The 27,031-nt window shown below is 50.2% G+C and overlaps 1 protein-coding gene across 4 annotated transcripts in view; it reads left to right on the top strand.

The window, feature by feature from the left end:
- The window catches only part of LOC127488765 (glutamate receptor ionotropic, delta-1), a 754,955-nt gene that overhangs the window by 401,486 nt on the left and 326,438 nt on the right, over positions 1-27,031 (top strand). For all 4 annotated transcript variants that reach the window (XM_070057983.1, XM_070057984.1, XM_070057985.1 and 1 more), the window contains exon 5: positions 15,781-15,834. In XM_070057983.1, coding sequence (XP_069914084.1) covers positions 15,781-15,834 — 54 coding nt within the window. The remainder of the gene's footprint in view (positions 1-15,780; positions 15,835-27,031) is intronic.

Genomic DNA, 27,031 nt, shown 5'->3' with positions numbered 1-27,031 from the left:
CATACATAGAAAGACTCAAAAATGTACACCCCACGCACCTCTTCTTAGGAAGCACGTGTAGGATGGGCTTCATAAAAATAAAGCAAACCACCAAAAAGGTAAATGCAGGTAATAACGGGTGTGGAGCATCTAGGCAGAGGAGCAGAAAGGGAAGTGTCGGGGTGACCCCTGGTCCTCCAGAGAACAATGGGCCTCAACAGGCACTGGGCAGAGAGGACTGTGATAGCGTCTCAGGGCATAGGGAAGTGAAAGGCTATTTTACATGGTTAGACACTGGAAAAATATGTTGTAGCACTTGGGCAAATAAATACAAATCAAGGCCATTGTTAGCAAGTGAAGTTGAAATTGTATAAGCAAGGAAATAATATAATCATAGCCTACTATTTGGCTTAGAAGAGGATCATATCATAATAGAGTCAACACTTAATTTAAAAAAAGCTTTGTTGAGGTATAATTCACATATCAGAATTCACTAATATAAAATGTATAATCCTGTAGGTCTTAGCAGAACCGGAATTATGCATCGCAATCATTTCTAGAACAGTACATTATATTAAAATATCAATAATCATCAATGATCATTTCCTATCTACTGCTGCCCCCATCCTTTCCCTCTTCTGCCTCTTGATCCTGAGCAATTACTTAACTATTTCCTGTCTCTCTCTATTTGCCTATTCCAGACACACTTTAAAGACCCTTCCTCCTATTTCACTGTAATGATACATGCTTTAACCAACCTGTTCCTACCAATCCTTTCTCCCTAACCACCCGAGCCTCTGGTCCTCACTGTTCTAACACTCTACTTCCATGAGGTCAGCTTGGTTAGATTCCACATACAAGTGATAGCAGCCAGCATTAGTATTTCAGTGTCTGGATTATTTCACTTAACACAGTGGTCTCCAGGTTCATTCACGTTTTTGTAAGTAACAGGATTCTGTTCTTTATCATGGCTGAATAGTATTCCATTGTGCATATAGAGCACACATTCTTTGATTTATCTTCTGATAGACATTTGAATTTATTCCACATCAAGGCTATTGTGAGTAGTGTAATGGCAAACATGGGGGTGTGTATTTAGCTTAAAAATTATGATATAACTAAGATTGGAAACGCTTGGAAGGAGAAATAAAGAACGGGGGTGGTTATAGGAGAGATTTACTTCTGCTTTACCATATCAGGATGGTGCTGGGTAATGCTCATGTCTGCCATTCATCAATCAAGGATAGCAGCATGAGCAGGCCTGAGTGTGGCTAAGAAATGAGGAAGCAAGACACAAAGAAATAGCTAAAAGTGTTACAAGTCTTTGCCTCCAGGGAGCAGGACTAGGGGAGGCCAAGAGACAGGGACTGCCGTCGGTCAACAGAAATCCTTTTTTAAAAATATACTGCTGTTTTAAAATACTGCCTTTAAAAATTATGACTTAGTACAGAAAAATAGGTTTATAAGCTATTGTCTGTTTTTGTCACATTGTGCTTTGAAATTACTCTGTCCTCCTTTGTAGAACATGTGATTGTGTCTCATTCAGCACATTGGTCTGACCAATATTAAATACTCAGATCTTTAAAATAAGTATTATTTTCCCTAGTACTTGTAAAAGGTTTCAAAACAGAGCTGGTGAGAAATAAAAGGAACTTATTCAGATGCTATTGGGCCATGTGCAGAGGTGGGCAGAATGCTGGAGGAAGCCATGGGAGGCTGGCTGGGCTGGGGGTGGGAGGAACATGGGCATGTTACTCCTGGGGAGAGCCTGGGGAAGACGCCATCTTTGTTTTGTGTGGCTATAACAGCGTGCTACAGACCATGCAATTTATAAAGAAAAGAAATGTGTTTCTTCTGGCTCTGGAGGCTGGGAAGCCCAATGTCAAGTGCTACCCTCTGGGTGCCTCGTTCTGTGGCGCAAGGGAGAAGGGCAAGGGAGCAGGAGTCAGGAGAGGGTGGGACTTGCTCTTAGCAGGTGCTCACTCCTAGGACAACAATCTTAATCCATTTCCTAAATAGCCTTCATCACCTCTCCCAGTCCCCACTTCTCAGCACTGTTGCATTGGGAAGTATATGCCCCATTCATGAACTTTGGGGAAGCATTCAAACCACAGCAGATCCCATCACTGCACTCCCAATGCTGCCTTGATCACTGCGAGTGAATTCACTTAGATCTTTGGGACACTCTCTCAAGACTGGGAGCAGTGCAGTGGGCTAAGACTAGGTCCCATGCTTGCCTTTGAGAGCTAAGGTGGGGAGGGACGTCCTCTTCCCTGTGTAGCCCCTGCTTCTGGCCAAGATGCACACAATGGGAAGTGCCGTAAGTCCAGGATTATCTGATGTTGGGTAGCCCAGATGCTACAGCTGCCTCTTTTTTTTATTTTTTTTTTATTTTTTGACAGGCAGAGTGGACAGTGAGAGAGAGAGACAGAGAGAAAGGTCTTCCTTTGCCGTTGGTTCACCCTCCAATGGCCGCCTCTGCAGCCGGCGCACCGCGCTGATCCGATGGCAGGAGCCAGGATCCAGGTGCTTTTCCTGGTCTCCCATGGGGTGCAGGGCCCAAGCACCTGGGCCATCCTCCACTGCACTCCCTGGCCATAGCAGAGAGCTGGCCTGGAAGAGGGGCAACCGGGACAGAATCCGGCGCCCCGACCGGGACTAGAACCCAGTGTGCCGGCGCCGCAAGGTGGAGGATTAGCCTATTGAGCCACGGCGCCGGCTGCAGCTGCCTCTTAACATATCCCGTCTGGTAGACCCTTCCCCTCTCTCTTAAACTACTGGGAACCTGTTCATGCAATCTTACCATATATTGAGACCCAAACACCAGTCTGGCCTACATCCCAGATTTTTCTGAAGAAGAAAATGCAATCTGGAAAAATTAAAAGCAAAAAAACAAAAAAAGGAAAGCCTCAGAGTAGGTTCTAGGTCGTTTTGATATACGACATTTCTCCTGGCTGATGGAGCATGGTGCTAACCACACACAACTTACCTGTGCTAACAAATCCAGGGTGCAGAGACTCCCTAGTGGTCTGAACACTCTGGATGCAGCAGTGGACTGATTCCACCAACATGCCATTGACAAGGGTGAACGTGTGTGTGTGTGTATGTGTGTGTGTGTGTAAAACTCATCACTTGAAACAGTATGGGGTCGAAGGGGAGGCATGAGCCATGCTGTCCCCAGGAGCATGGCTGATGGGCAGTGGTGGATCAGTGGATCAGTGGATCAATGGTGAAACAGTAGGGGTCATGAGGGGAGGGCAGTACCGGCATTGTGCTGTAGTGGGTTAAGCCATGACCGGTTATGTCAGCATCCCATATGGGCGCTAGTTCATGCCCAGCTCCCTGCTAATGCACCTGAGAAAGCAGCAGAGGATGGCTCAAGTTCTTGGGCTCCTGCCACTCATGTGGGAGACCCAGAAGAAGCTCCTAGCTCCTGGTTTTGACTTGACCAAGCCGTGGCCATTGCAGCCATTTGAGTAGTGAACCAGCACACAGAAGATTCTTTCTCTCTCTTTCTCTCTCTCTCTCTCTGTTTGTCCCTCCATCTCCCTCTCTCTCCACTTCCCATAATTCTACCTTTCAAATAAATAAATAAATCTTTTCAAGAGAACAAAAAGAGAGGGGAGTTTTCTGTCCACCAGTCCTCCCCTGCCCTGCTCCCAGCCTTCACGGGTCACTGGTCCCACAACTGGAGCAGCTAGAATGTGGCTGTGTTCATCACTGATGCTTCTTATCCTAAAGGATGGGGGGGGGGGCTCTCCAAGCTAACTGGTCACCATGATCCTGCCCTGTCCCTGTGGCCCTTCACCTGCTGCCCGAGGCAAGCCTTCACCTTGTCCCTGCTCACACCGGGGGTGGCCCATCTCTCTCTAACTTTTACGACTGGCCTCTCCAACTTGTGGCTACCCCGGGAAGTTACATCTGAATTCATCGTCTTCCTCAGGGAGCCTGCCACAGCGTTTGCTTTGCACCTGCATCTAGAAATCACGTAAGGTTCCTTCTGGCTCATTCTTCACTCAATTTCCAGCTAAGGACCACAGCTCTTCACTGCCTTCTTGCTAAACACTTCAAAGTCCACACCCTTGGCTCTGGTCCCATGGTTGCTGCCCTGGCCTGGCCCTTGCTGTCACTTTTCTGGACCATTATAGCTGCCCTCCAACCAATTCCCTCAACATCCCTTTCAACTCCACATGGCCAGACCTGATCGCGCCCTTCCTCTGTCAGACACCCGATGCCTGGAGTTTCATTTACACCACTGTGTCACTGCCCTAACCTTAGTGTCCTGTGACCTACCAAGATCTTCCTTGAACAAAGGAGCCTCATATTCTTGGGAGGAAAGTCAGGTGTACACTGAGTTCGGCCAAGTTCGCAGGTGTCTGTGATCCAAGAACTTCTCTGCTGGTGTGCTTTGTGCTTCCAAAGTGGGGGCATTAAAGCACCACAGATGGTCCCCGACTTAGCATGGTTCCACTTAGGATTTTCAGACATTATAGTGGATTTATGCATTTTTTAAAATATTTATTTATTTGAAATTCAGAGTTACACAGAGAGAAGGGAGGCAGAGAGACAGAGAGAGAGGTCTTCCACCTGATGGTTCACTCCCCAAATGGCCGCAACAGCTGGAGCTGTGCTGATCTGAACCCAGGAGCTTATTCTGGGTCTCCCATGTGGGTGCGGGGACCAAGGACTTGGGCCATCCTCCACTGCTTTCCCAGGCCATAGCAGAGAGCTGGACAGGAAGTACCCTGTCTCATCTATAGGCATCCCTGTGTTATCTTCTTACATGCTCCATAGCCACAGTGTTCTCCCCAAGCAGGCAGTACCTTTCTAGATGCTTTGCACTGGTGATGTGTGTGCGTATAGGGTGGGTGGGATGAGGGGTGCAGGTGTGAGAGACCCTTAAGGGCAAAGCAGAATCATATTTGCTTTCTGACTGTTTGGTTCCATTCTGGAGGCTGAGGTGCAGGGAGTTACATGGTGGGGCTCCTGGCACCCCCAAGTCTGGCACTCATCTGCCTGGGGTCTTTGTATTCAGACAGAGGCTGTCTAAGAGGTTGTAAAACAATCTATGCTGGGGACATTGAAGAAAACAGATTGTTCTGCTATGCTCTGTGTTCATAGGCTTTGCTGTATCCTCTCCTCCTATTCCCCAGACCTCAGGGCCCCACCATGGCCTCCTGGTCCGTTTTCACCAAGCCGGAGTCCCAGACTGGGCTCCAGGTTGTTGATGTGAGCGGCATATCATGGTCTAGCTGCTTCTCCTCCTGCCCCAGCCCTCCAGGCACCTCCCTAACTTCCCATGCCCCAGATCAGGCCTGGCTTGTTTCCTGGCAATGCCTGGGATCCGAGTTCCTCCCCAACACCCTGAAGAAGAAGCTCTTGTCTCCAGAAATGAAAAGAAGGCATTTTTCTTTCGATTCCATTCTCCACAAAAGTCAGGCTCATAAAAAAGGATACAAATTACACCCAGCAGCTCTTATCAGCTTGGTAAAGAATTGCTACTTTCAACTTTATTGCCTTAAAAAGAATTCAGATGCTTCCATCTTTTAAAAACAATTTGGGTTGAGGAAAAGAATTAGGTGTGGGTGCAGAAGCAGTTGGCTTGGGCACCCCTGGGAGGGGTCGAGGTATTGACCTTGAAGGCAGATGCTTTAACTGAGCAACTCAAAGCGGTGTTGTCATTCTCCCAGGGGAGACATCTCCCCCTTGGGTCTGTGCCTCTGGGGCACAATGTGCTCCAGCAAGGCCAGGAGGGACTCACCTGCTCCAAGCAGTCTCCACACCCTCCCTGATGCTGTGGGTCCCTGGAGCTGGTCCTTGGGTGCAAGCAGTAGCGTGAATGGGGAGATATCGATGGGAGGGAGAGGAGAACATTTTCAATGCATTGTGGACCTTGCTTTGCTTGTACCTGAGCAATCACTTGAAGCCGGAGCTGAACAGCACATGTGTGAGGAATGGCTTTGCACAGCCACCTGCCCCCTAGGAGCCAAGCCCCTGCCCTCTGGCAGACTGAGTCATGAAATTGTTCCCTTTCTATGCTGCAGAGGTGCTGCTCTCCCCAAGCCAGATCAGAGCATAAGAAAGCTCAGAGGAGATTTGTTCTGCTGTAGATCTCCATCCTCAAAAGGAATTTTGTGACTGTCTGTGTGGCCAGGGGCCTGAATGCCTTGCTTCTCTGTGAGGCAAGATTGGGTAGCAGAGCCAGGGCCCCGGTAACCCCCCCTGGGACACAGCCTGAGTCCTTGCAAGAGTGAGAACACTCTTGGCTTTCCTTGGCTTTTGTGCCCTGCAGGTGGTGGGGCGATGATGGACCGTTGATTAAAAGCCAAGTATCCATTGGCCGATACTCACCGGCCTCGCCTGACTCTCACTGTCCGAGTTGATCTTATTAAGCAGACCGTGCCTGCGAGCAGACCCCATTTCATTTTCCTGCTAATATTAACGTTTCCTCATAAATTGTCCGCATGTAGCATATTCTCACTTTTTATTACAGCAAATTGCACGTCCTGCACAGCGCTGGAACCTGTCTCTATTTCATCTGAAGGATCTACAAATGATCTGTAATGAATCTTCATCCCCCCGAGGCTGTGGCTTACTGCTTCTGCCCTGCACACAAAGGGGGTGGGCAGTGTGGACTGGCCTGGCTGTTTATCTCAAGCATGGCCGGCAGGGAGGAGAGAGACTAGGGGGTCTTGATTGAATAGACAGTGCCTCGAAATTGTTCAGTTCTATCACATTTTTATGTGTATTTAATCAATCAGCTTTCCTTCTTCTGTTTTTTTCCCCAACAGCAACATGATAGTTATTCTGAGGTCCACACACACACACACACACAAATGAAATCTAATGCTGAACATTCTCACCAGTGCTACAGTGATATCTTTGCAGACGCCACTGATCAGCCAGACAAGTCCAGAGCTTACGATGTTGTTAAGCAGAATAGATTGGCACTCAGCACAGAGGAAGAGACATCTGAGCCCTAGTAGAAAAATTCCAGGATCCCATCATGTTCTCTTAGGTTCCTTGAGGTTGTGGCATGTCACATTGACTCCCTTTCGTGTTCGCTTTGTTTCAATCTTGGTTGGGATGTGTAGAGGGAGGGTGTTGTTTCAAATACAGGCAGGGCTCACTTTGCAAAGCACAGTGTTAGCTGAGGTCAGGTGCACTCAGAACCTGCAGGCAAGGACACGGGCGGCACATATGCAAGGTTTGCTTCACGCTGTCCTGTGCATGGCTAAGGTTGTCTGGACGTCCGTGTTTCCTCTCGTTGCACTGGGCTTCCCACTATGTCCTTGGCCTTCCTCCTACTCAGCAGTAGAGGCATACTGAGTGTGGATGGCTGATTGGTTCATTTCAGTGACACCTTCTGAGGTTCCCTGTCTGCCGGTGCTGCCTCCCACCAGGGGCTTCGTGATGCCCACACCAGGCTTTGGCGACTGGCAGTGCACCTGAGCCAGGAGTTCTGGAGGGAGCATGGCAGGAAACTTCGGAAGCCAGGACCACACTTTGTCAAAGTTGCTGCGGCTTTTCAAGCCTCCCTGGCTTCTAAGCGTCATGGTCACCTGCATCACCACCCAGCTCAGCAGCTGCTTGAGCACTGAACGTATTTGAGAAGCGCTGAGAATGAGCTGTGTCTTGCTGAGGTTCGGCAGAAAGGGCAGTGGGCTTTGTATCTGGATGGCCTGGTTACACTGACTTGCTGGGAGAAACTGGGCGAAAAGCGCTTAGTCCCCCAAGCCTCTCCCTGTAGGCTGCAGCTCAGAAGCCAGGCTGTGGTGAGGACCCTAGAGGGGACCCTGCATACCGGGCTTGGTGAGGGGTCTGGGATGCAGGAGGTGTCCTGGAAGTGGCAGCAATGACCCCAGCCTGCAGCCATCCCTCCCTCCTCTGAACACCTAGGCAGCAGGCTCAGATCTGCCTTAGCAAGGGGGTCCTCTTAGCAGCCCCCCGAGCTGTGTTCTGAAGCTGCCCAGGGGCAGATGGATCATACCTTCTGCAGATGGCCTGGCTAGAGCTGGGAGAGATCGTCCCAGCTGCACCATTCCTCAGCTACCCACCTGCCCCGTGTCTGCCACATCCACTGTGCCAAACCACCTTTCTCCTTGGATTTCCTCTCCCCACCCAGGACAGGAGCCATGAGATTCAAGGATGCTATGGCAGAGGGACTCATGAGGTGGGTACAGAAGACTCACCCTTGTCCCGGACAAGGGACAAGACTGTAGACAAGCAGCCTGCTTGGGCTTGGAGTTCCCCAGAGCATCAATGAGTAAGGATGGAGCCAGACATAGAAGGCACAGGAGACTTGGGGAGTGGCTTTCTGCAGAAAGCAAAGTCCATCAAGGTTGAGGACATAAGGCTGGGATAAACGGGGAAGCAGCCGGGCCCTGATCTTGGCCCTTTGCCCGTGGGGGTAGGGAGCACAGAGTGGCCCGAGGTAGTTCAAGGTTTCTTTGTGGCTCTGGGGACAGCATCTGAACCTGGGGCCTCATGGTAGCTGCTTTGCTGATTTCCTTGTAAACAAGCTCCTCAAATCAGTGACTCCCCTCTTGGGGTTTGGGAGGCATTGTGCTTGCTCCTGCTTGGCAGGGCGATGTGAGGGGCGACGTGGCACAGAGAGAATTGTTTCAAAGTAGCATGTTGTGGGGAAGGCAGCAGCAGGTCTTTGGAGTTAGCTCGGTATCTGTCCTTGGGAAAATGCCAGGCCCTGGGCTCTGTGGGGGGAATGTTCTCAGATCTCGGAAATGGGGTTTTCAGAAGATGCTAATTGTCACCAAGCTTCCATTATCTTGGGCTGCCAGCATTGGGAGGCGGGTGCCTGGGTAAGTGGCGGACAATGAGCGCATACATAAATAAGTGACACCATTTGCACTCTGTAGAATAAGCCCTCAGCGATGGGGCTGGAAGGCTTCCACGGGGAGGTTTTTTCCACTTCACATACTCTTCCATGAGCCAAGATAAAGGGAAACAGGCTTACACATAACAGCGCAGGTGGAGTGATGGTCTCAGGCGCATGAGAACAGGTTAACCTGGAGAAGGGAGGCACGGTTGCTCAGATAGGAGGAGAAAGATCCTCCTGTTCCCCTGGCCACAGGGCCAGGCCCAGGTGCAGGGGCTCACATGCTTTCTCAGGTGAGGGTTTGGGCCCTTTCAGGCGCAGCGTGACCAGGGCATAGGACGCAGCTGCAGTCTGCAGAGTGCTAGCTCGGACGTTCTGCCAGATCTGTCTGGATGGAGTTCTCCACCTCCTAGCTGTGGACAGGGGACACACATGCTGCCTGGCTCATTTAGGTCATGGGGAGTCAGAGGCCTGTGTGTGCTGTGATGATGCGGGTCTGCAGTGTTTAGGTATCGGGAGGGCGTTGGATAAAAGCAGACTCTTGATGCCTTTGGCAATGGCTCCAGCTTGGTCCTGTGCATCAGGCTGAGCACAAAGCTGAGGACACTTCCCCCAGAGCGCTCAGCACCGCTGTCTTCTCTGCTTCCGTGTAGGCTCTTGGATATCAGAGTTGATCCTCACCACCATGTGGTCCAAGAGCAGCTGTCAGCCCGCCCAGCTGCAGTCCAGGCCAGCTGCCCGGCACCTGCCATTCCCACAGTGTGCTGGGAATGGTTTCCATCCAGAGCCTGCTTGGGATCCAGGAGCTGGAGCCTGGCCTGCATCCACTTCTTGATGGAAACCGTGGGATCAGGGGAGCCAGAGTTGGAACCCAAGTATTGCCTGCTTCTGGTGAACGGGCAGGATGGCATATTGCTGTCCTGTGTCACTTACATCTCAGCTCTGGTGATGCCATTGGACTTGGAGAAGGTACATGGGATTCAGACTGGGGCAGCTGCTTGGGGACAAGGGGACATTTTTCCTTCCCTGCTTGATCTTCCTAGGTGTGGGAAGGGCAGCCACCCCCAGCTTTCTTTAGCAGGCTCTGCCTATGTCGGCAGATTTTCCTCTCCAGGAGGTGGCATGTGGCTGTCAGTACGTGTGTGTCCACACACATCCAGCTCTGCCCCTGCCAGCCTTGCCTCTCTCTACTGGCTGCCTGTGGCCAACCTCCCGTGGGCCAGCTACTGCCCTCAGCGTCTGCTGTCTCCTCCGTGCCAAAGGAGCTGGAAGGGAAGTCAGCCTTGGAAATTCCTACCTCTTTGCTCTCTTCTAGAATGTGTGTTTGCCAGCGTGTCACAGGAGGCATTGGGCCACCCAGGCTGTCCCTTTGGGCCCATTGAGACCAAGTCTCTGACTCCTACAGGGACTGTGTGGAGCTTCTGCAGTTGTTCAGGCTCCTCTGCCACCTGCCGCTGCTTCATTCAGGCCCAGGGTAGAAGTCCAGCTACAGGGCACCTAGCTCCCCACCTGCTGAAGGCGATTGACAAGGGGAACCCACCTTGAGGGACCCCACTCCTCCCCACCCAGAGGGCCCAGGAGCTGCCCTTTCTTTGACCAGCTGGGCCAACACTTCTCTGCGGTTCCCCACCATGATGTACGGCTGTAGTATGATGCTGTGGTCCAGGTGAGGGAGGCACCGTGCTGTGAGCCTTGAAGGGTCTCTGAGCTCATAATGGGCAGGGCTGTATTCGTTGTCTTTTTGCCACAGTCTGGCTCCATCTGATGGCAGGGACAAGGCTCCTGTTTCACTGCTGTAGCCAGGAAAGCTAGGCCAGCTGCCGTGGTGTCTATGGAAAGGAGGAAGGAAGGAGAGAATGTCCTTGGACACATTCAGAAGGAGCCATTGGATGAAGACCAGACAGGAGACATGATGGGAAGGGAGGAGGAGGACCCCGTGCTGAGTGACGATCCACAGCCAGCTCCTTCCAGGGCTCGGAGCCTTGCGTGTGATTTCATGGAATCCTCCCCGTCACCCCGGGTGGGAGGTGTTCGTCTCAGGTCGGGCAGACTTCGAGATGAGGATGTGTGTGACAATGGTTTATTAAGGAGTAATCCTAGGGGAATTCTTAAAAAAAAAAAAGACAGCGGGGGTGGGTACAGGAGAGGACGTGGAACAGAGAACAGAAAGAAGCCAAGTGAGGTAATGTTGGCTCCATACTGCAGAGGAAAACAGCTGAGATCACACCAGGGGATATCCCCTGCAGGGAACAAGGCAGCTGGGGTCTGTCACTGGGGTGCCCAAGGCCCTTGGGTAGGGCTATAAAACCCTGGGCACCGTGAGTGCCAGTCCAGATTCCGCAGGTAGAGTGGAGGGTGTTGGTGGCAAGGAGTGAACACACACAGGGAGCCCCTGGGCTTTAGATTCCCTGCCGGATCCAAGGGGAACGTGGGCAGAGTGTCCTCAGCACTGCTGGTTCTCAAATAAACTCTTCCTGGGCGTGGAGGCTGCAGCTCCAACAACAAAGCAGCTCCCCCAGATCGGGACTCGAAGGCGTCCTGCCTGCCGGGACTCCTCCTTACTGCACTTGCTCTGCAGAGAGGAGGACCCTCCTCCACCTCCACCTCCACCTGCTGCAGCCATAGCTGGGAGGGAGAGGGGAAGGGGCAACACTTAGAAGGGGAAACAGTGGCTCTGGCAGGACCCTGCCCCCTGGGCTGTGCGCCTTTAGGGCTCTTCCCACGGAGTGGGCAGCTCACCAGTGATGGCAGGAGGGAGCAGGCAGTGTTTTTGCTAATTGTGCAGTAGCTTCGCCGTCTGGCCATCCATCCCAGCCTCCGTGTGAGTGAGTTGCACCCTCTGGAAAAGGCTTCATCCAAACAGTATTTATCTCCATGTGGGGAAAAGTGGCTTAACAAATTATCTGATGTTTAATTGGTGGGGGAAAGTAGGACAGGAAAGTCGGCCGCTGGACCTGTGGGGTTTTCTGATCAATTCTCCCTGCCGACAGCTTCCTGCGCTTGAGTCCGATAGCGGGTGAGAAGGCTCCTGGGGCAGCCAGTGCTCCCACCTGCTCCCTGGGGTCTCCCAGTCACTGAGGCAGATCCTCTGCAGTGCTGCTCTGAACAGGAACAAGCAGAGGTCCTGTCACCTGCACAGGTGTACATGCCCCTGCACGTTGGCGTTCTGCTGTCAGAGTTGGAGCTTTGAGACAATGCAGCATTTCAGGGACATCACCTACATGGCTGTTTTCAGGCAGTGGAGCCTGGAGCTCTGCATTTTCCCACACTCTGTGGGCTTGAGAGTGAGAGTCAGGGCTGTGGGGTGTCCATGCATGACCGAGTGTCACCCTCTGCTGTGCTGTTCCAGCACTTTCCTTGGCACTTCATTTGGTGCAAACACCCAGGCACATCCTGTGATGGGACCTGGAGTCATGGGAGGCAGCCCCTTCTATCTTGAGCTACTTGGAAGCACTGAGTTGCTACCTCCCTCCCTGAATTCTACCTGGTTCTAAATCCACTTGCAGAGGCTGCAGGAGCAGCTCCAGGGTCTCTTGCACATGACAGTTCTTCACGTGTCGAAAGATGCGCATGCTGTCCTGGCCTTCTGGTCATGAGTTTACACTGCCCCCCTGTATGACTCAGCCCCACTGTGGGATGTCGTCCATTTTTGGTCATACTCCAGAGTGTTGCTCTCCCACTGCATTTCCCCATCTGCCCCTCTGCTACTGGGAATCAAGTGCAGGGCTCTATGTCCAGCCTCATGAAGCAGCAGCATCTCTTGAGACTCAGCGTTCTAGTCTTCTGAGATGTTAGGATGTCCTCTGGGCTTTGGAGCAGGTGTCAACTTGATTAGGGTGCCACCATTGTCCTCCACGTAGGCATTCAGGGAATACCCATCTGCCGGGGACTGGGGTGAGCCAGAGCTCAGCGGAGGGTTATCAGACCAGCCATCTCCACTTCTCTCTCCTTACCTCCTCTCCAGGGCCTCGGGGGTCTGAACACATCCGTAAAAGGCTGCACGTTGGGAGCAGAGGGCTGCGGGCTGGGAGGCCAGGGGCCTGCCCTAGCTGCCTCTGCTCCACCTGACTGAGGGCTTCTCCAGATCCACTGATCTTGAGTAGCTGCAGATTCCAACAGGGCTTTGGTTTACTGACTTTGTACAATGTGCACACAGAGTGTCTTTGGGACATGACTCCAGGGCATGTCCAGCTGCACAACTTGGCATCTCTCAGGGCCAACTTTCTTTCAGGTGCAGGAGAAGGCACCTGGAGCCTCTCTCTAAGATAGGAGAAGGAGAGGCCAACATGCCAGCATGTCTCATTTATCCCAGCAAGATAGGATCCCCAGGGCAAGGCCTGGGAAAAGAAGGTAGTGAGGGTGCTGGTGTTGTTAGGACTCCCAGGATGCATGGTTGCATATGAGCAAGTAGAATGGCAGGGCTGGAATCCACAAAGGAATATGGGACAGCAACTTCCTGTCTGCTTCCTGGGAAGGCTGGGGACGAGAGCATGGCTCTGTTCTCCATGTTTGCCTCTTCCTGAGACCCAGGACGTAAAAGGAGTTGACATGCATTGGCCAACAGCAGGAGGCAGGTGTTGTCTGTGTCTTACAAAGGAGCAAATGGAGACCACAGTGGTTCATTGCTGGTGCAATCAAGGCAGCCCCCTCCAGTCCTGGCTCCTGACCCTGTTTGCCTAACCAGGTGCTAGCACCCTCTTGTTCACAGGCCAAAGAGCAGCCCTGCTGGGCTCAGCAGGGGCCCCTGTGCCTGCCCCTGGTGCTCTGTGGGGGCTGTCTATAAAGCACCAGGGTTCTCAGGCTCACCAGGTGTGTCCATGTGCTCTGTTCCCGTGCACTCTCATCTTTGCTAGCAAAGCTGTCCATCTGATGTGGAGGTTGTTCTGCCACAGAACCCTGTGCAGTGCAGGGTGCGCATCTGGGGGTTCCTCTTAGCATGGCTGGTGCCAGCTCTGTCACCTCTGCCCCTCCTTCTTTGAGAAAAAGCCAGATCCCTGTGTATTGATGAGGAAGGACATTCTGGATACGTTGATCTGTAAAAATAAATAAATAAACAAACAAACAAAGGAGTGTTCTGACCAAATATATATTTTATAACCTGATTTTTTTACTTTTTATTTTTCTTTATTATTTTAAAGATTTATTTTGCTTATTTGAAAGGCAGAGTCACAGAAAGGAAAGGGGAGGGGGGAGAGAGAGAGTGCACGAGATCTCCCATCTGCTGGTTCACTCTTGAAATGGCTGCAGTGTCCAGGGCTGGGCCAGACTGAAGTCAGGAGCCAGTAGCTTCCTCCAGGTATCCCATGTGAGTGCAGGGGCCCATGGCTTTGGACCATCTGCTGCTTTCCCAGGTTCATCATCAGGGAGCTGGATTGGAAGTGGAGCAGCCAGGATTCGAACTGGTGCCCATATGGGATGCGCACACAGGCAGCTTTACCTGCTATGCCACAATGCTGGCCCCTAACCTGACTGAGCATTTATCTTAGCAGTTAAGGCATCCCATCCCACATCAGAATATCTAGGTTGAGTTCCTGGCTCTGGCTCCTGACTCCAGTTTCCTGCTAATGTAGACCCTGGGGCCCAGCAGTGATGGCTCAAGTGATCAGATTCCTGTCACCCAGATGGCAAACTTGGATTGAGTTCCTAGCTCCTGGCTCTAACCTCAGCCCAACCCCAGCCATTGTGGACACTTAGGGAGTAAACTAGCATTTGGGAGCTCTGTCAGTCTGTCTGTCTGTGTTTCTGTTTCTCAAAGAACCCCACAGCTGTCTAATGAGCACTTGCAGATCTGACTGTGAAACGTTCCGGAACCTCAGACAGACAACCTTCAGGACATGAATTTGGAGGGATAGGTGGGGGGAATTTCACTAGCTTGGCATTTTTTTTAATGAGGAAGGATTATGGAATGATTTTGAGCATTTTTATTGTTCTATATTTTTCCCAATAAAAGGAGTAATAAGAATTACATTACAAAAATACCAAAACAAAGAAATGGAGCGAAGAAGACTACAATCCTAGAGCCTCTCCGAGGTCCGTAGATGCCTGGCGCAGTCCCAGGTGGTCAGCAGGCAGTGGGCACATGCTTGCCATGAGCATCCTTACAGAATGTGCTGGAAAACCTTCTGTCCTTCCCAGCTCCTCCGCTCTGCCGGCTTTGCAGCCAAGGGAGGGAAAAAGCTCTACTAGACACTTTCATGAAACACAGCAAGCTGCTGGGTCTTCTCTGCCTTGGCCTCCCGTTCTCTTCAACTACTCAGCCCCATTTGCCAAACACCTGCTACGGGACGGTGGTAGCGTGAGGTCCTGGGATACAGCGGAGGACACAGACCTCTGGCCTCCAACTGGATGGAGTCCCCAGCCTGGACAGGAGATAGATGGAAAGCAAGAACACTGGTAACTGCTCTTTGTGGCTCAGCTGCTCTAAGAAAGAGAACAAAGTGTTCTAGAAGAGAGTGATAGAACGGGGTCACTGCCCAGGGGCTAACAAGAGCCCAGTTCTTGGGGGCCGGAAGAGTAGAGGGCAGCTCCGAGCTGCCATCTCAGTGTCGCTTGGCACCAGCAGATGAGCTGCCATCAACGTCTCCTTCCAGCATCCCAGTTCCACAGCCTCCGGCAGTGATGGGATCCTTCACAAGGCATCCCTGTGCAAAAGTGTTTCCTGATATCTTTAGGGAAGGGAGGTGTACCCACACCTCCATCCTGCAATGCCAGCAGGGCCCAGGGCTTCTGACCTTGCTCCAGGCTGGTGCACAGAGTGAGGACGCATAACACGTAATCAGTTATCTGTGTTCAGACGAGGGTTTGTGTGGCTAAGGCAGCCAGAGCAGGCTCCAGGGGGATGGCATGTTTTGTGAAGAGAAAATTCTGCAGGAACAGTGTTTACAAACGCCGTCTTGGCAATCACCCTGCGTGTGTGCTGGCTTCTGGCTGGCTTCCGTTCATGTCCGTTCTCTCTCTCTCTGCAGGCTGTGGAGACCAACCTGGCTTCCAAGGACAGCCACTGGGTCTTTGTGAATGAGGTAAGAGCCCCGGAACGGTGAGGCACGTGGCCTGGGCTGACGCCCCGTCCCTTGGGAGACCTCCAAGCAGTCTTTTCATTTCCAGTCCTGACTTGGGGGGCTGGAGTGAACTGTGGGGCTCCACCCTGCCAAGTACAAGGTCAGGGGGTTGTACCTGACCTGCGCAGATGCTGACGTGGAGGAGGCGGGAGCCAGGGAAAGAATCCAGACCTGAGTCCCCCAGGAAGTCGAGAAGCAAAGAGAAGTAGAGTATTGGATGTGCAGCAGGGGCTGGCTGCAGAGGTGAGGGTCAGCTAGAGCAGGGGGCTGGGGCACAGGGCCAGGAAATGAGGAGGGAATGGAAGGTGCTGAGGGTGTGTGGGAGTGTAAGCAGGAGTGCAGACTGTGTGTGTGTGTCCAGGTGTGAAAAATGTGAATATGTGGTAAGTATGTATGTGAGAGTATGTGTGTGTGAACTGTGTTTATTATGAGGGCACAAGGTGTGAGTGTGGGTGTGTATGTGTGTGAGTTGTATGTGTGCATGTATGACTTGTATGTACAGGTACATATATGAGTGTGTGTATGTATGAGTGGAGGCGCAGGCACATGTGAGTGCACATGTGTGAGCATGTGTGTGCAGCCAGTAAGAGTGGAGATCAGGGCTCCCATTTAGAAGAGAATGAAGAGATCTCTCCCATGACTGGCCATCCCACTGGCTTGACCCCTGGGAGGAATGGGGACACAGGGAGTCACCGGGCCTGGTCTGTTCTTTGTTAACTGCACCTGCCCAAGCCCTGGCTTGCCCCTTGCTGCAGGCACTGCCCTGGTGTTGCAGGGTTCTGCACCACATGTCTTCACTTTCCTGAGGAACCCACTCTGCCCACGTGTCCATGGAGGAGGCACCACCTCGGACCTCCTGTGCCTCTGTCTCCTGTGAGCCTTTAACGGAGAGCTGATTTGGGAATCCATGTCCTGGTGTGTGCCTTCAGCTGCTCCTGAATTAGCAGATCAATTTCTAATGGTTTCATCCTGGAAGACGCAGTTTATTAGGTAGTAATTTCTTCTTTTATGGTGTGTGTTTCCTCATTAGCCCATTAGCCCAGCGCTAATATGGTTGAAGTTTTTTTTTTTTGGGGGGGGGGTGGCTACTGTTAATAATTGCGTAGGTGGTGTAGCAGAGTAGCTCCTTGCAAGGTCCACCTCTCTCGTGATTTTCCTGCATGATTTCCCACCGCTGGAGCTGGCCAGCAGCAGACATGCGTAGTGGCTGTCTCTGGCCGTGGCAGTGGAGGGGTTGGGCTGGTAATTAGGCGAAGGGGCGTGACTGCCGCCTCCCTCTTTGCAGAGCCTGCATGAGCCCTCCTTGATCCTGGGGAAGTTTTGATTCTGTGTGCTGTGCAGGCCTCTCCACGGGTTCTTCAAAGCCAGCTTTCCTTTGTTCCAGAGAAAGGGAGCCTTCCGTGTGCCCTGAAGTCAGGTGTCTGGTGCCAGCTCTGCTCCTCTGATCACTCTCCAGGTTGAGCAGCCGTTGTCTCTCCCTTGCCAGTCCTCAGATGTGCGCTCTGGTGGTTTTACATTTTCCTTTTCCTGCCCAGCCCCCCTGGGGCCCTCTGTTTGCTTCTCCTGACTCAACTCCCAGTGTGAAGCATCTTTAGGGTGTTCTGTGCACATCAGCGCTCAGTCAATCACTGATGGCCAGGGAGAGTCAGGAGTCCACCTGTCAGAGCCACGGGGAAACAGCCTCACCCAAGAGCATGGTGGTGCCCCCCACCCCATGGCCAGCCAGGCAGTGCTCACTGACCTGTGAGTTTCTTCAAAGGTGAGGAGGTCTCAAGGGTTTCTTCTTAGGCTTCGCCTTCTTCTTAGGCTTCCTTCTGTGTAAGGAGGCTCTGCTCCTGGGAAGGCAAGGGATAATGGCTAACAATTTTGACCTCCTATCATGTGCCAGTTACTATCCACAGCTACTACCAACCCCATTTTACAGATGGTAAAATGGAGGCCCCCTTACCCAGGGTCACACAGCTGTGAAATGGTGCATCTGGGATTCTCTAGGAAGACTCTTCTCTAAAGCCCTTTCTTTGCAGTGATGGGACCATGCACTTGACCTTGGCAAAGATCCTGAGCTCACTGTCAGTGTCTGAGTAAAGGCAGTCTGTAGGATTCAGGCATGCACACTGTCAAGGACACTCTTGAGCTGCCCGGCTCATGGACATTCACTGGAAGTCTGTAATCCAAAGGTTGGATTTGAAAGGCAGAGTTACAGAAAGAAAAACAGAAAGATTGATCTTCCATACTCTGGCTGCTGTGGCCAGAGCTGGGCTGACTGAAGCCAGGAGCCTGGAGCCTCCTGTGAGTCTCCCACATGGGTGGCTGGAGCCCAAGGATCTGGGCCATCCTCTGTTGCTTTCCCTGGCACATTAGCATGGAGCTGGATTGGAAATGGAGCAGCTGGGACCTGAACCAGCACCCATGTGGGATGTCGGCACTGCAGGTTGAGGCTTTAATCTGCTGCACCACAGCGTCGGCCCCTCTTTTGAAGCTTTGACCCATGGCACTCAGTGTAGATTCTGGTTAATGGGGGAGGTGTTCTCTGGGCTATGTGTGGGCTTAGCCTTGGGAGCCAGCCATATTCAAAAGCACTATTTTCTGTTACAGCATAGCCCCATGGAAAACATAAGCTGTTGGGAGGGATTTGGCCTAGTGGTTAAGACACCAGTTAAGTTGCCTGCATCTCTTGGGGAATGCTCTGGTGGTGCAATGGGTTAAGCCACCGCTTGCAATTCCAGCATCCCATATTGGAGTAGTCCTGGCTGTCCTGCTTCCAATCCAGCTCCCTGCTAATGTGTGTGGGAAAGCAGAGAAAGATGGCTCAATACTTGGGCCCTGGCCACCCATGTAGGAGACTGAAATGGAGTTCCTAGTTCCTGGCTTTGGCCGGGCCCAATCCTGGCTGTTGCAACCATTTGGGAAGCAAATCACAGATGGATGATCTATTACTCTCTCTGCCTTTCAAATAAATGAATCTTTTTTATTTTTATTGTTTTTAAATATTTATTTATTTATTTGAAAGTCAGAGTTACAGAGAGAGAGAGGCGAGGCAGAGAGAGATCCTCCATCCAATTGTTCACTCTCCAATTGGCCACAACAGCTGGAGCTGTGCCAATCTGAAGCCAGGAGCCAGGAACTTCTTCTGGGTCTCTCACGCGGGTGCAGGGGCCCAAGGACTTGGGCCATCTTCTACTGCTTCCCCAGGCCATAGCAGAGAGCTGGATGGGAAATGGAACAGCTGGGACTCGAACCGGCACCAATATGGGATGCCAGCACTTCAGGCCATGGTGTTAACCCACTGCACCACAGCGCCGGCCCCTAAATGAATCTTTTTAAAAAGATACCCTCATCCTCCATCCTAATGCCCGGGTTCATATCCCAGCTCTGCTCCAGTTCCGGCTTCTTGCTCAAGTGCATCCTCGGAGGCAGCAGAGCATGGCTCATGTAATTGGATTTCTGCCACCCAGATGCAAGACCTGGATTGAATCCTCACTCCTAGCTTCAACCCCTTGGCTGAGGCATTTGGGGAAGGAACCAGTGGATGGGAGCCCCTTCTCTTTCTCTGTCTCTTCTCTACCTCTCAAATAAATAAACAAACATATATTTAAAAATCCACCAAAAGTCCTGTTATCATTACAGCAGTAGGCTATTCTTGCTCTGTAAGGCTTTTCAGCCGTCCAGATGTAGAGTCACAGACAAAGCGCGTCCAGGTACCATTTTGTCATATACCATGACTAGGGATAGGATAAGGTAAAAAAAATGATGTCAAGGGCAGGCATTGGATGGAGGCTCCCCGTCCACCAGGATCTCCAGGACGCAACTGCTGCACCAAGTCCTGGTCTTCCTGTTTCTGGAAACTGCCCTCCACTCGCCTGCAGGAAGTCCCACCCCTCACAGGAGCTCAGACCTCCAGCTCTGCCTCTCCCCTACCTAACACTTTTTTGTTTTTGGACTTTAGCTGTTCCCCTCCTCCCCTCATTCCTTCCAGGGTCTGTCCTCCAGTTTCTTCCTGTATATTTGACTTTGTGTGTTTTTTTTCTTTTTTTCTGGATTCAAGATAAACACTCAAGGGCTTGTTTGCTTTAAGCACCGATTTTCCTAAAATGCCTGCCCCCTCACCAATGAGCACTGGTGTTGCATATCGCAGAGACCTGTTTTATTTGGAGGAAAGGTAATTGGATGCAGAGGATGCCTTGTGAGTCTGGGAGATTCCCTGACAGTTTTTGCAGGTCTGTGGCTTCCACTGTGGCTACACTGGCAAACAGATGCATTTTGGGATATACTTTTTGTGTTTTCATCGGTTGCTTAAGTTACAGGATATTATGGAGGAGGGTGGGGGATTCAAAAAATTTTTTGGAAAGCATTAGTCAAGCTGTGGCCACTAGGCTGTGAGTCCCCTAAGGACAGGTTCGAAGCCACTACATCACCATCTCCTCAATGCCTGTGAAAACAAGAGATGCTTATAAAAGGTTTGGTTGAAGGCAGGTCGATGTACATGACACAGAGCAAATTGCATTGACTTGTGCTTGCCAGTCTGCCTCAGAGAAGAGACAAAGGTAGCAATTAAGACCTGAGCCTGAGACATGGAAGGGCCGCTCTCAAGGGCTCATTAGAGGACTCAGGTTCAAGGCCAGGCAGACCTGACTCGCTTCCAGAATCTCTTGACCAACTGGGGTACAATGCTATTCTCCACATGACCTTGGGAGATGCCGGCTGAGTGGGTCACCCCCAGTGACTCGGGGACATCCTTAGTGTTGAGTGGAGTCTGCACACAGAGGACAATCCCTGCTCTAGAAGCTCATCGTCTGGCCTGCTGGGGACTTTCTGAGGGAAACTCTTGCATGGGATATGCGAAAAGACTATCCAGCTTCCTGAAGAACCGACTGCACTGGGGACTTGAAGCACTGTGCTTGCTCTGGGCTGCTCTCGTGGCTAGACTAATCTTCCAGATGTGGGGCCACAGCACGTGTTGGTGGAAGTGGTTGAAGATGCTCTATAGGCAATGGAGGAGCACACATACAGCCTCTGCACTTGGGTTTTCTCAGGGAGTGAGGCTCTGTGTGCTGATTGGTGGGTCAGCAGGGGCCAGACAGGAGGTGGCATCTCAGGAGGGAGGAGGCATAATGGGTAGGCCCTCAGCAGCCCTCCCCAATGGCCAGCATACGTCCACGCCTCCCATGTCCCATATCCATGACCTTGCCCTTGAGCCCAAGACCCAGAGACCCAACTGCATTCTTTTCTAAAAGCTATTTCTTTAATTTGTTTTAAAGGCAGAGATGAGAGAATGAATTTCCCATCTGCTGGCTGTCTCCTCAAATGCCTGCAACATCTCATGTTGGGCCAGGCTGAAGCCAGGAGTCAGGAACTCAGTCCAGTTCTCCCACATGGGTGATGGGGACTCAGGTGCTTGCTACTTCCCAAAAGGAAGCTGAACTGGGGAGTGGAGCTGGGACTTGAACTCAGAAACCTAGATATGGGGTGTGGACATCCTAAGCACCATCTTATCTGCTGCAATAAATGCTCACCCTCCCCAACTACATTCTTTCTATTTTTAGAGATTTGTTTATTTATTTGAAAACAGAGAGAGAGAGTAAAAAAAAAAAAAACCTTCCATCTGCTGGTTGAGTCTGCAAAAGCCCACAACAGCCAGGGTTGTTGGGTGAGGCTGAAGCCAGGAGCCAGGAACTCCATCCAGATCTCCCACAGAGGTGGCAGGGACCCAAGTCCTTGAGCCATTCTCTGCTGCCTCTCCAGGCCCATTAGCAGGGAGCGGAGTCAGAAGCAGAGCAGCCTGGCCTCCAACCAGCACTGCTGTTGCAGGTGATGGCTTAACCACTGTGGCATAACCTCCGGCTCCCCAGTTGCTAGGAAACCCCTTTGCCATCTCAAGCTCAGAGCACCTTTCTCTGGACCCACTCCCCACCTGGCTCTCAGCCAGCGCTCCTGGTCTCAGAGACCACTGCCCTCATGCTGTGGTTGACACCCCAGCCAGTGGAGAAGAGCCCATCTCAGGCCCTCCTGAAGGAACCTGGTTCCACTTTCCACCCTTGTGTCCATCTTCCCCTCCCACTCGCTGTCTCATGGTGCATCCCTATGAGTGCATCAGTGACCTCTTGTTTCCCATATTTGTTTTCTTCTCCTGGCTCTGGGCTTTGGCCAGGACCTTCCACCTGCTATGCCCTTCCCGAATCGTAGGTTGTCCGGCACCTCCCTGGCCTGCAGGTTTCTGTTAAACACTGTCTGTGCCTAGAGGACCTCATGGGTTTCCCCTGTAGGGTTGCTCTCATGCAGTCCTGTGCTCCTGACCCCAGCTCTGCAGGGTTATGTGCACCTGACTCCCTGGGCAGCCTGTTAGGGAGAGCCTGCCTCTCCTTTTTGTTAGACTCTCTGATCTCAAGAACATACAACACTGGGAGCTTGCCAGGTTGAACTTGCACTGCTGCTGTCTGTCTTTTGCTTTCCCTACCTAGACTCTGCTGGTCCAATGTCCTATATGTGCAGGAAGATGAACTTCTCAATTCCTCATGGTCTAAGAAAGCTATGATCTGCTTCACAAGCTACAGATGTCAGTACCCTTGTTCTATTGCTCCCCGTTTTCCTGTACCTGCATTGCATGTCCCAAGGGCACCAGCTCCTCCTCAGTGACACATGCACACTCCCCTTAGTCTTGCACCCACATTGGGGTGATACAGCGGCCAGAGAGAAGGGCACGGGAAACACTGATCAGATTCCTACAGAAGTCCCCAAATTATACTCTGGGGAACATGTGTCCTGCTGGTTTGTAGGTTCTTTGTGGAAAAGCAGTCTATGATCATATAGAGTGACACATGGGGGTCTCCTGCTGGTGGCTTTGGGTTCCAGTGCCTGTGATGCCTTTCCAAGGAGGAGGTAGTGGTCACTGTCAGCCACATGAGTGTGCTCTCCCCACACACACTCCAGAGCCATTTGTCTTCGGGTGCTCAGCTCCACGCTGCAGTAGGTGGCAGGGTGGGAAAGCCCCAGAGAGCCTATCATCACATGCATTTGTTCTGTGGCATGTCCTGGGAGGACTTCACACCCTCAGGACACGTCAGCAACTTGTGGTACCTCTTTGGCTCCTCCTGCACAGAAGGCTCCCTTGGTCTTGCCCTGCAGGCTACACCCCCACCTTGTCACCTTCATGCTTAGTCATCAATAACTACTTCCTGAAGATCCTCCAGGGGACAGAGGCAGATTCTGCTCTCTCAACAGACCTGAGTCAACCTTCCCTAGTTCAGAGCATCCTCTGAGTTAAACCCAGGGCAAATGGGATTAGGTCCCTCATAGACAAAGCAGGGTAGGAGACACTACCACTCTTATTGAGGAAAACAAGGGAAAGACCATGGTCTTAGGCTGGATCTCAAGGCTTGCAGGCATCTCTGTTTGGGATGCAGAGAAACAGAGGGAGGGAGGAGATTTAATTGTTTTCTTCCTTTCATTTCAAAGATCTTAATTCCACTGGAATATTAAGTCCCTGTACCATTTAGCTGCTCCAAATTTAATTTAGTATCACTCAAAAGCAATTAGGTTTATTGTAGTCTGTTCATTTGTGTCTCTCCCTAGCCTTACTTCTCAACCACTGCTGTAGCCCCAGCTCAGAACCCACAAATGGAGAACAAAAATTACCGCTTATCAGGCATTGGTGGAATCAGGTGCCGTCTTTGAATCACCATGATCTATTTTTTTTTTATTTTAAAAGTAATAGCTTTATTGAGGTTTACTTGACATACAGTACGTGTGCATACTGAAATGTACAACTTGTTCTGTTTGGCATATGTATGCATCCAGGAAACCAGAACCAAAATGCAGATACCGAACATGATCCATGACCCCTTGTACCACTTGGCAATCCCACCCTTCTCTCCCACTTGGTAGGGAAACTCATCTATTTCTGGTACCATATATTGTTCACATTTTCTAGAGTCTTACATTAATGGACTCAAATAACTCATACACTTTTTCCTTCTTTGGTATGGCTTATTTCACTCCAGGGTAACTATTGTGAGATTCTGTTGCAATGTATAGTGCTAGTTACTTCCTGTTGCTAATGAGGAGTGTTCAGTTGCTTGGATGCTAAACAGTTCGGTGACCCAGTCACCTGCTGATGGACATTTGGATTGCTCTAGATTTTTTTTTACTTATTTGACAGGTAGAGTTATAGACAGTGAGAGAGAGACAGAGGGAAAGGTCTTCCTTCTGTTGGTTCACTCCCCAAATGACCGCTACGGCTGGCGCTGTGCCGATCTGAAGCCAGGAGCCAGGTGCTTCCTCCTGGTCTCCCATGTGGATGCAGCGGCCCAAGCACCTGGGCCATCCTCCACTGCCCTCCCAGGGTTCCAGCAGAGAGCTGGCCTGGAAGAGGAACAACCGGGATTAGTACCCGGTGCCCATATGGGAGGCCGGTGCTGCAGTGGAGGATTAACCAAGTGAGCCACGGTGCTGGCCCTGGATTGCTCTAGATTTTTGGCTTCTATAAATAAAGCTGTTAGGAACCTTCGTGTTTTAGTCTCTGTATGGAAATTTGCTTCCACTTTTCTGGGGATGTCTGTACACAGTGTAATCCCTGGGTCATATGGTAGACGTATGTTTTGAGTTTTTAAAAACCATTAAGTGGATGAGAGCGCTAAGCTGCTCCACGTCCTCTCCAGTGCTAGGGATGGGCAGTCTTGACATTCAGTGTCGTGATCCTCATTGTGATTTTAACTTCAATGTCTGGTGAATAATGATACTGAGCATCTTTCCATGAGTTTATTTGCTATCTTTATCTACGTATCTTCTTTGGTGAATTGTCTGCTTGAATATTTTGCTTGTTTTATTGGATTAGTTGCTTTCTTAGTGTTGAGTTTTGAAAGTTCTTTATAAATTCAGGATACAAGTTTTTGCTTTAAAAAAGATTATTGAATTTATTATTTATGCAGAATGACATGGATAGGGGTGGGGAGAATGAAAGATGTCAGTCTACATGTTTACTCCCCCATGGCTGCTACAGCCAGGGCTGGGCCAATGTGAAACCAGGAGCCAAGACTTCCATCTGGGTCTCCCAGGTGGGTGACAGGGACTCAAGTACCCACTCCAGGATGAGATCAGGGCATCACAAGCTATGGCTCAACCCACTGCACCACAACGCCCACCCCAAGGATACAAGTTCTTTATCCAATGTATACTTCACAAATATTCTTTTCCAATTTGTGCTGGTAGTTTTATTCTAAATTTGTCCTTCAAAGAGCAGACTTCTATTTTAAATCATATTTATTTTTAGATGGAACAATTTTTAACATTTTGCCATAATCATTTCATATACACATATTATATACATACATGTACATGCTGTTTTTCTTGAAAGCACTTATTAATATCATGTAATGTGGGATTTGGATGAAGTCCAATTAATTTTCTCCTTTTATTGATTATGCTTTTAGTGTAATATTTAGAACACATCTGAACTATCTTTCCTCTCAGTGATCTTGTTTTCTTTCTGTTTTAGTGCAAATCCCACACTCCCTTGTTTCCTCTATCTTTATAATAAGATTTGGAATCAGATTTTGTTAGCTGCCCATTTTGTTTTTCATTTTTCAAGTTGTTTTGGCTGTCGTAGGTCCTTGGGATTTTCATATGAATTTTAGAATCAGCTTGTCAATGTCTACAGAAATGCTGACTGGATTCTTATTTGGAATTCGATTGAATCTACAGTCCAACGTGGGGAAGACTGACATGCTGACAGTATTGAGTCTTCTCACTCACAAACAAGGTGTACCACTGTGATTCTTTAGGTTTTCTTTAGTTTATTTCAACAATAGTCCATCATTTTCACTGTTCAGACCCTTCACATCTTTTTTGATTTATTCCTTAGTATTTTGTGTGGTGGAGGCTGTTGTAGGTGGTATTTTAAAAAATTTCAATGCCCGGCCAGCACCGTGGCTCAACAGGCTAATCCTCCACCTTGCGGCGCTGGCACACCTGGTTCTAGTCCCGGTCGGGGCGCCGGATTCTGTCCCGGTTGCCCCTCTTCCAGGCCAGCTCTCTGCTGTGGCCTGGGAGTGCAGTGGAGGATGGCCCAAGTACTTGGGCCCTGCACCCCATGGGAAACCAGAAGAAGCACCTGGCTCCTGCCTTTGGATCAGCGTGGTGTGCCGGCCACAGCGTGCTGGCACGGCGGCCATTGGAGGGTGAACCAACAGCAAAGGAAAACCTTTCTTTCTGTCTCACTCTCTCACTGTCCACTCTGCCTGTCAAAAAAAAAAAAAAATTCAATGTCCAGTTGTTCAAGGATACGTTGTAGAAATATGATTGATTTTTGTGTAATGATCTTCTATCCTGGAAACTGGCTAAACCACTTGCTAATCCTGTAGGATTTGTTTATTTGTAGACTGCATGAGACTTTCCACATTGACTGAGTGTATGACAGTTCTACCACTTCCTTTCCATCTGGAAACTTTTGATTCTTTTTCTTGATTAGTACTTTCAGTACATCACTGAATATAAGGGACAAAAGCTCACGTCTTTCTCTTGTTGCTGGTATTTGGGAGGGACATGCCCTCTGTTTCACTATTAAGTGTCAGAGTAGTTGTAAGTTGTTCATAGACACCTTGTATCAGACTGGAAGATTTCCCTTTTATTCCTACTTTAGTGATTATTTTATCATCAGGAATTGAGGTTGGATTCTATCTAATGCTTTTTCTGCACCTATTAAGATGACCTTCTGGCTTTTCTTTATTCAGTTTGTTAATTTTATGAGTTACATTGTTTGATTTTTAAGTTAACCCAACTGGGCATCCTTGGAATAAAACCTACTTGTCATTTTTTTCTTTGTACATATTGTTTCATTTGATTTGCTGAAGTTTTGATCAGAGTTTTCCTCCTATGTTCACAAGGGATATTGGTCCCCACTCCCCTACCCTTCTTGTGTTTTTCCGTGGCTTTGGTTTTGATGCAATGCTGGCCTCAATAAGCAAAGTAATGAGTAAGTTGGGAAAATTCTCTCCTTTTACTGGAAGAATTTTTGTGTGGAATTGCTTTATCAAGTGTTTGTTAGATTTTACCAATGAAGTCACCTGGGCCTAGACAATTTTTTTGTTATGTATGTGTAGTGATGATTTAACTACAAATTAAACTTATTTAGAGTACTCAGAGCTATTGTTTCTTGAGTGGGTTT

The sequence above is a fragment of the Oryctolagus cuniculus genome, chromosome 15 (assembly GCF_964237555.1).
Source record: "Oryctolagus cuniculus chromosome 15, mOryCun1.1, whole genome shotgun sequence".
Lineage (NCBI taxonomy): Eukaryota > Metazoa > Chordata > Mammalia > Lagomorpha > Leporidae > Oryctolagus > Oryctolagus cuniculus.
The sequence above is the reverse complement of the archived record's forward strand: the minus strand, read 5'-3'. Positions and strand labels throughout refer to the sequence as shown.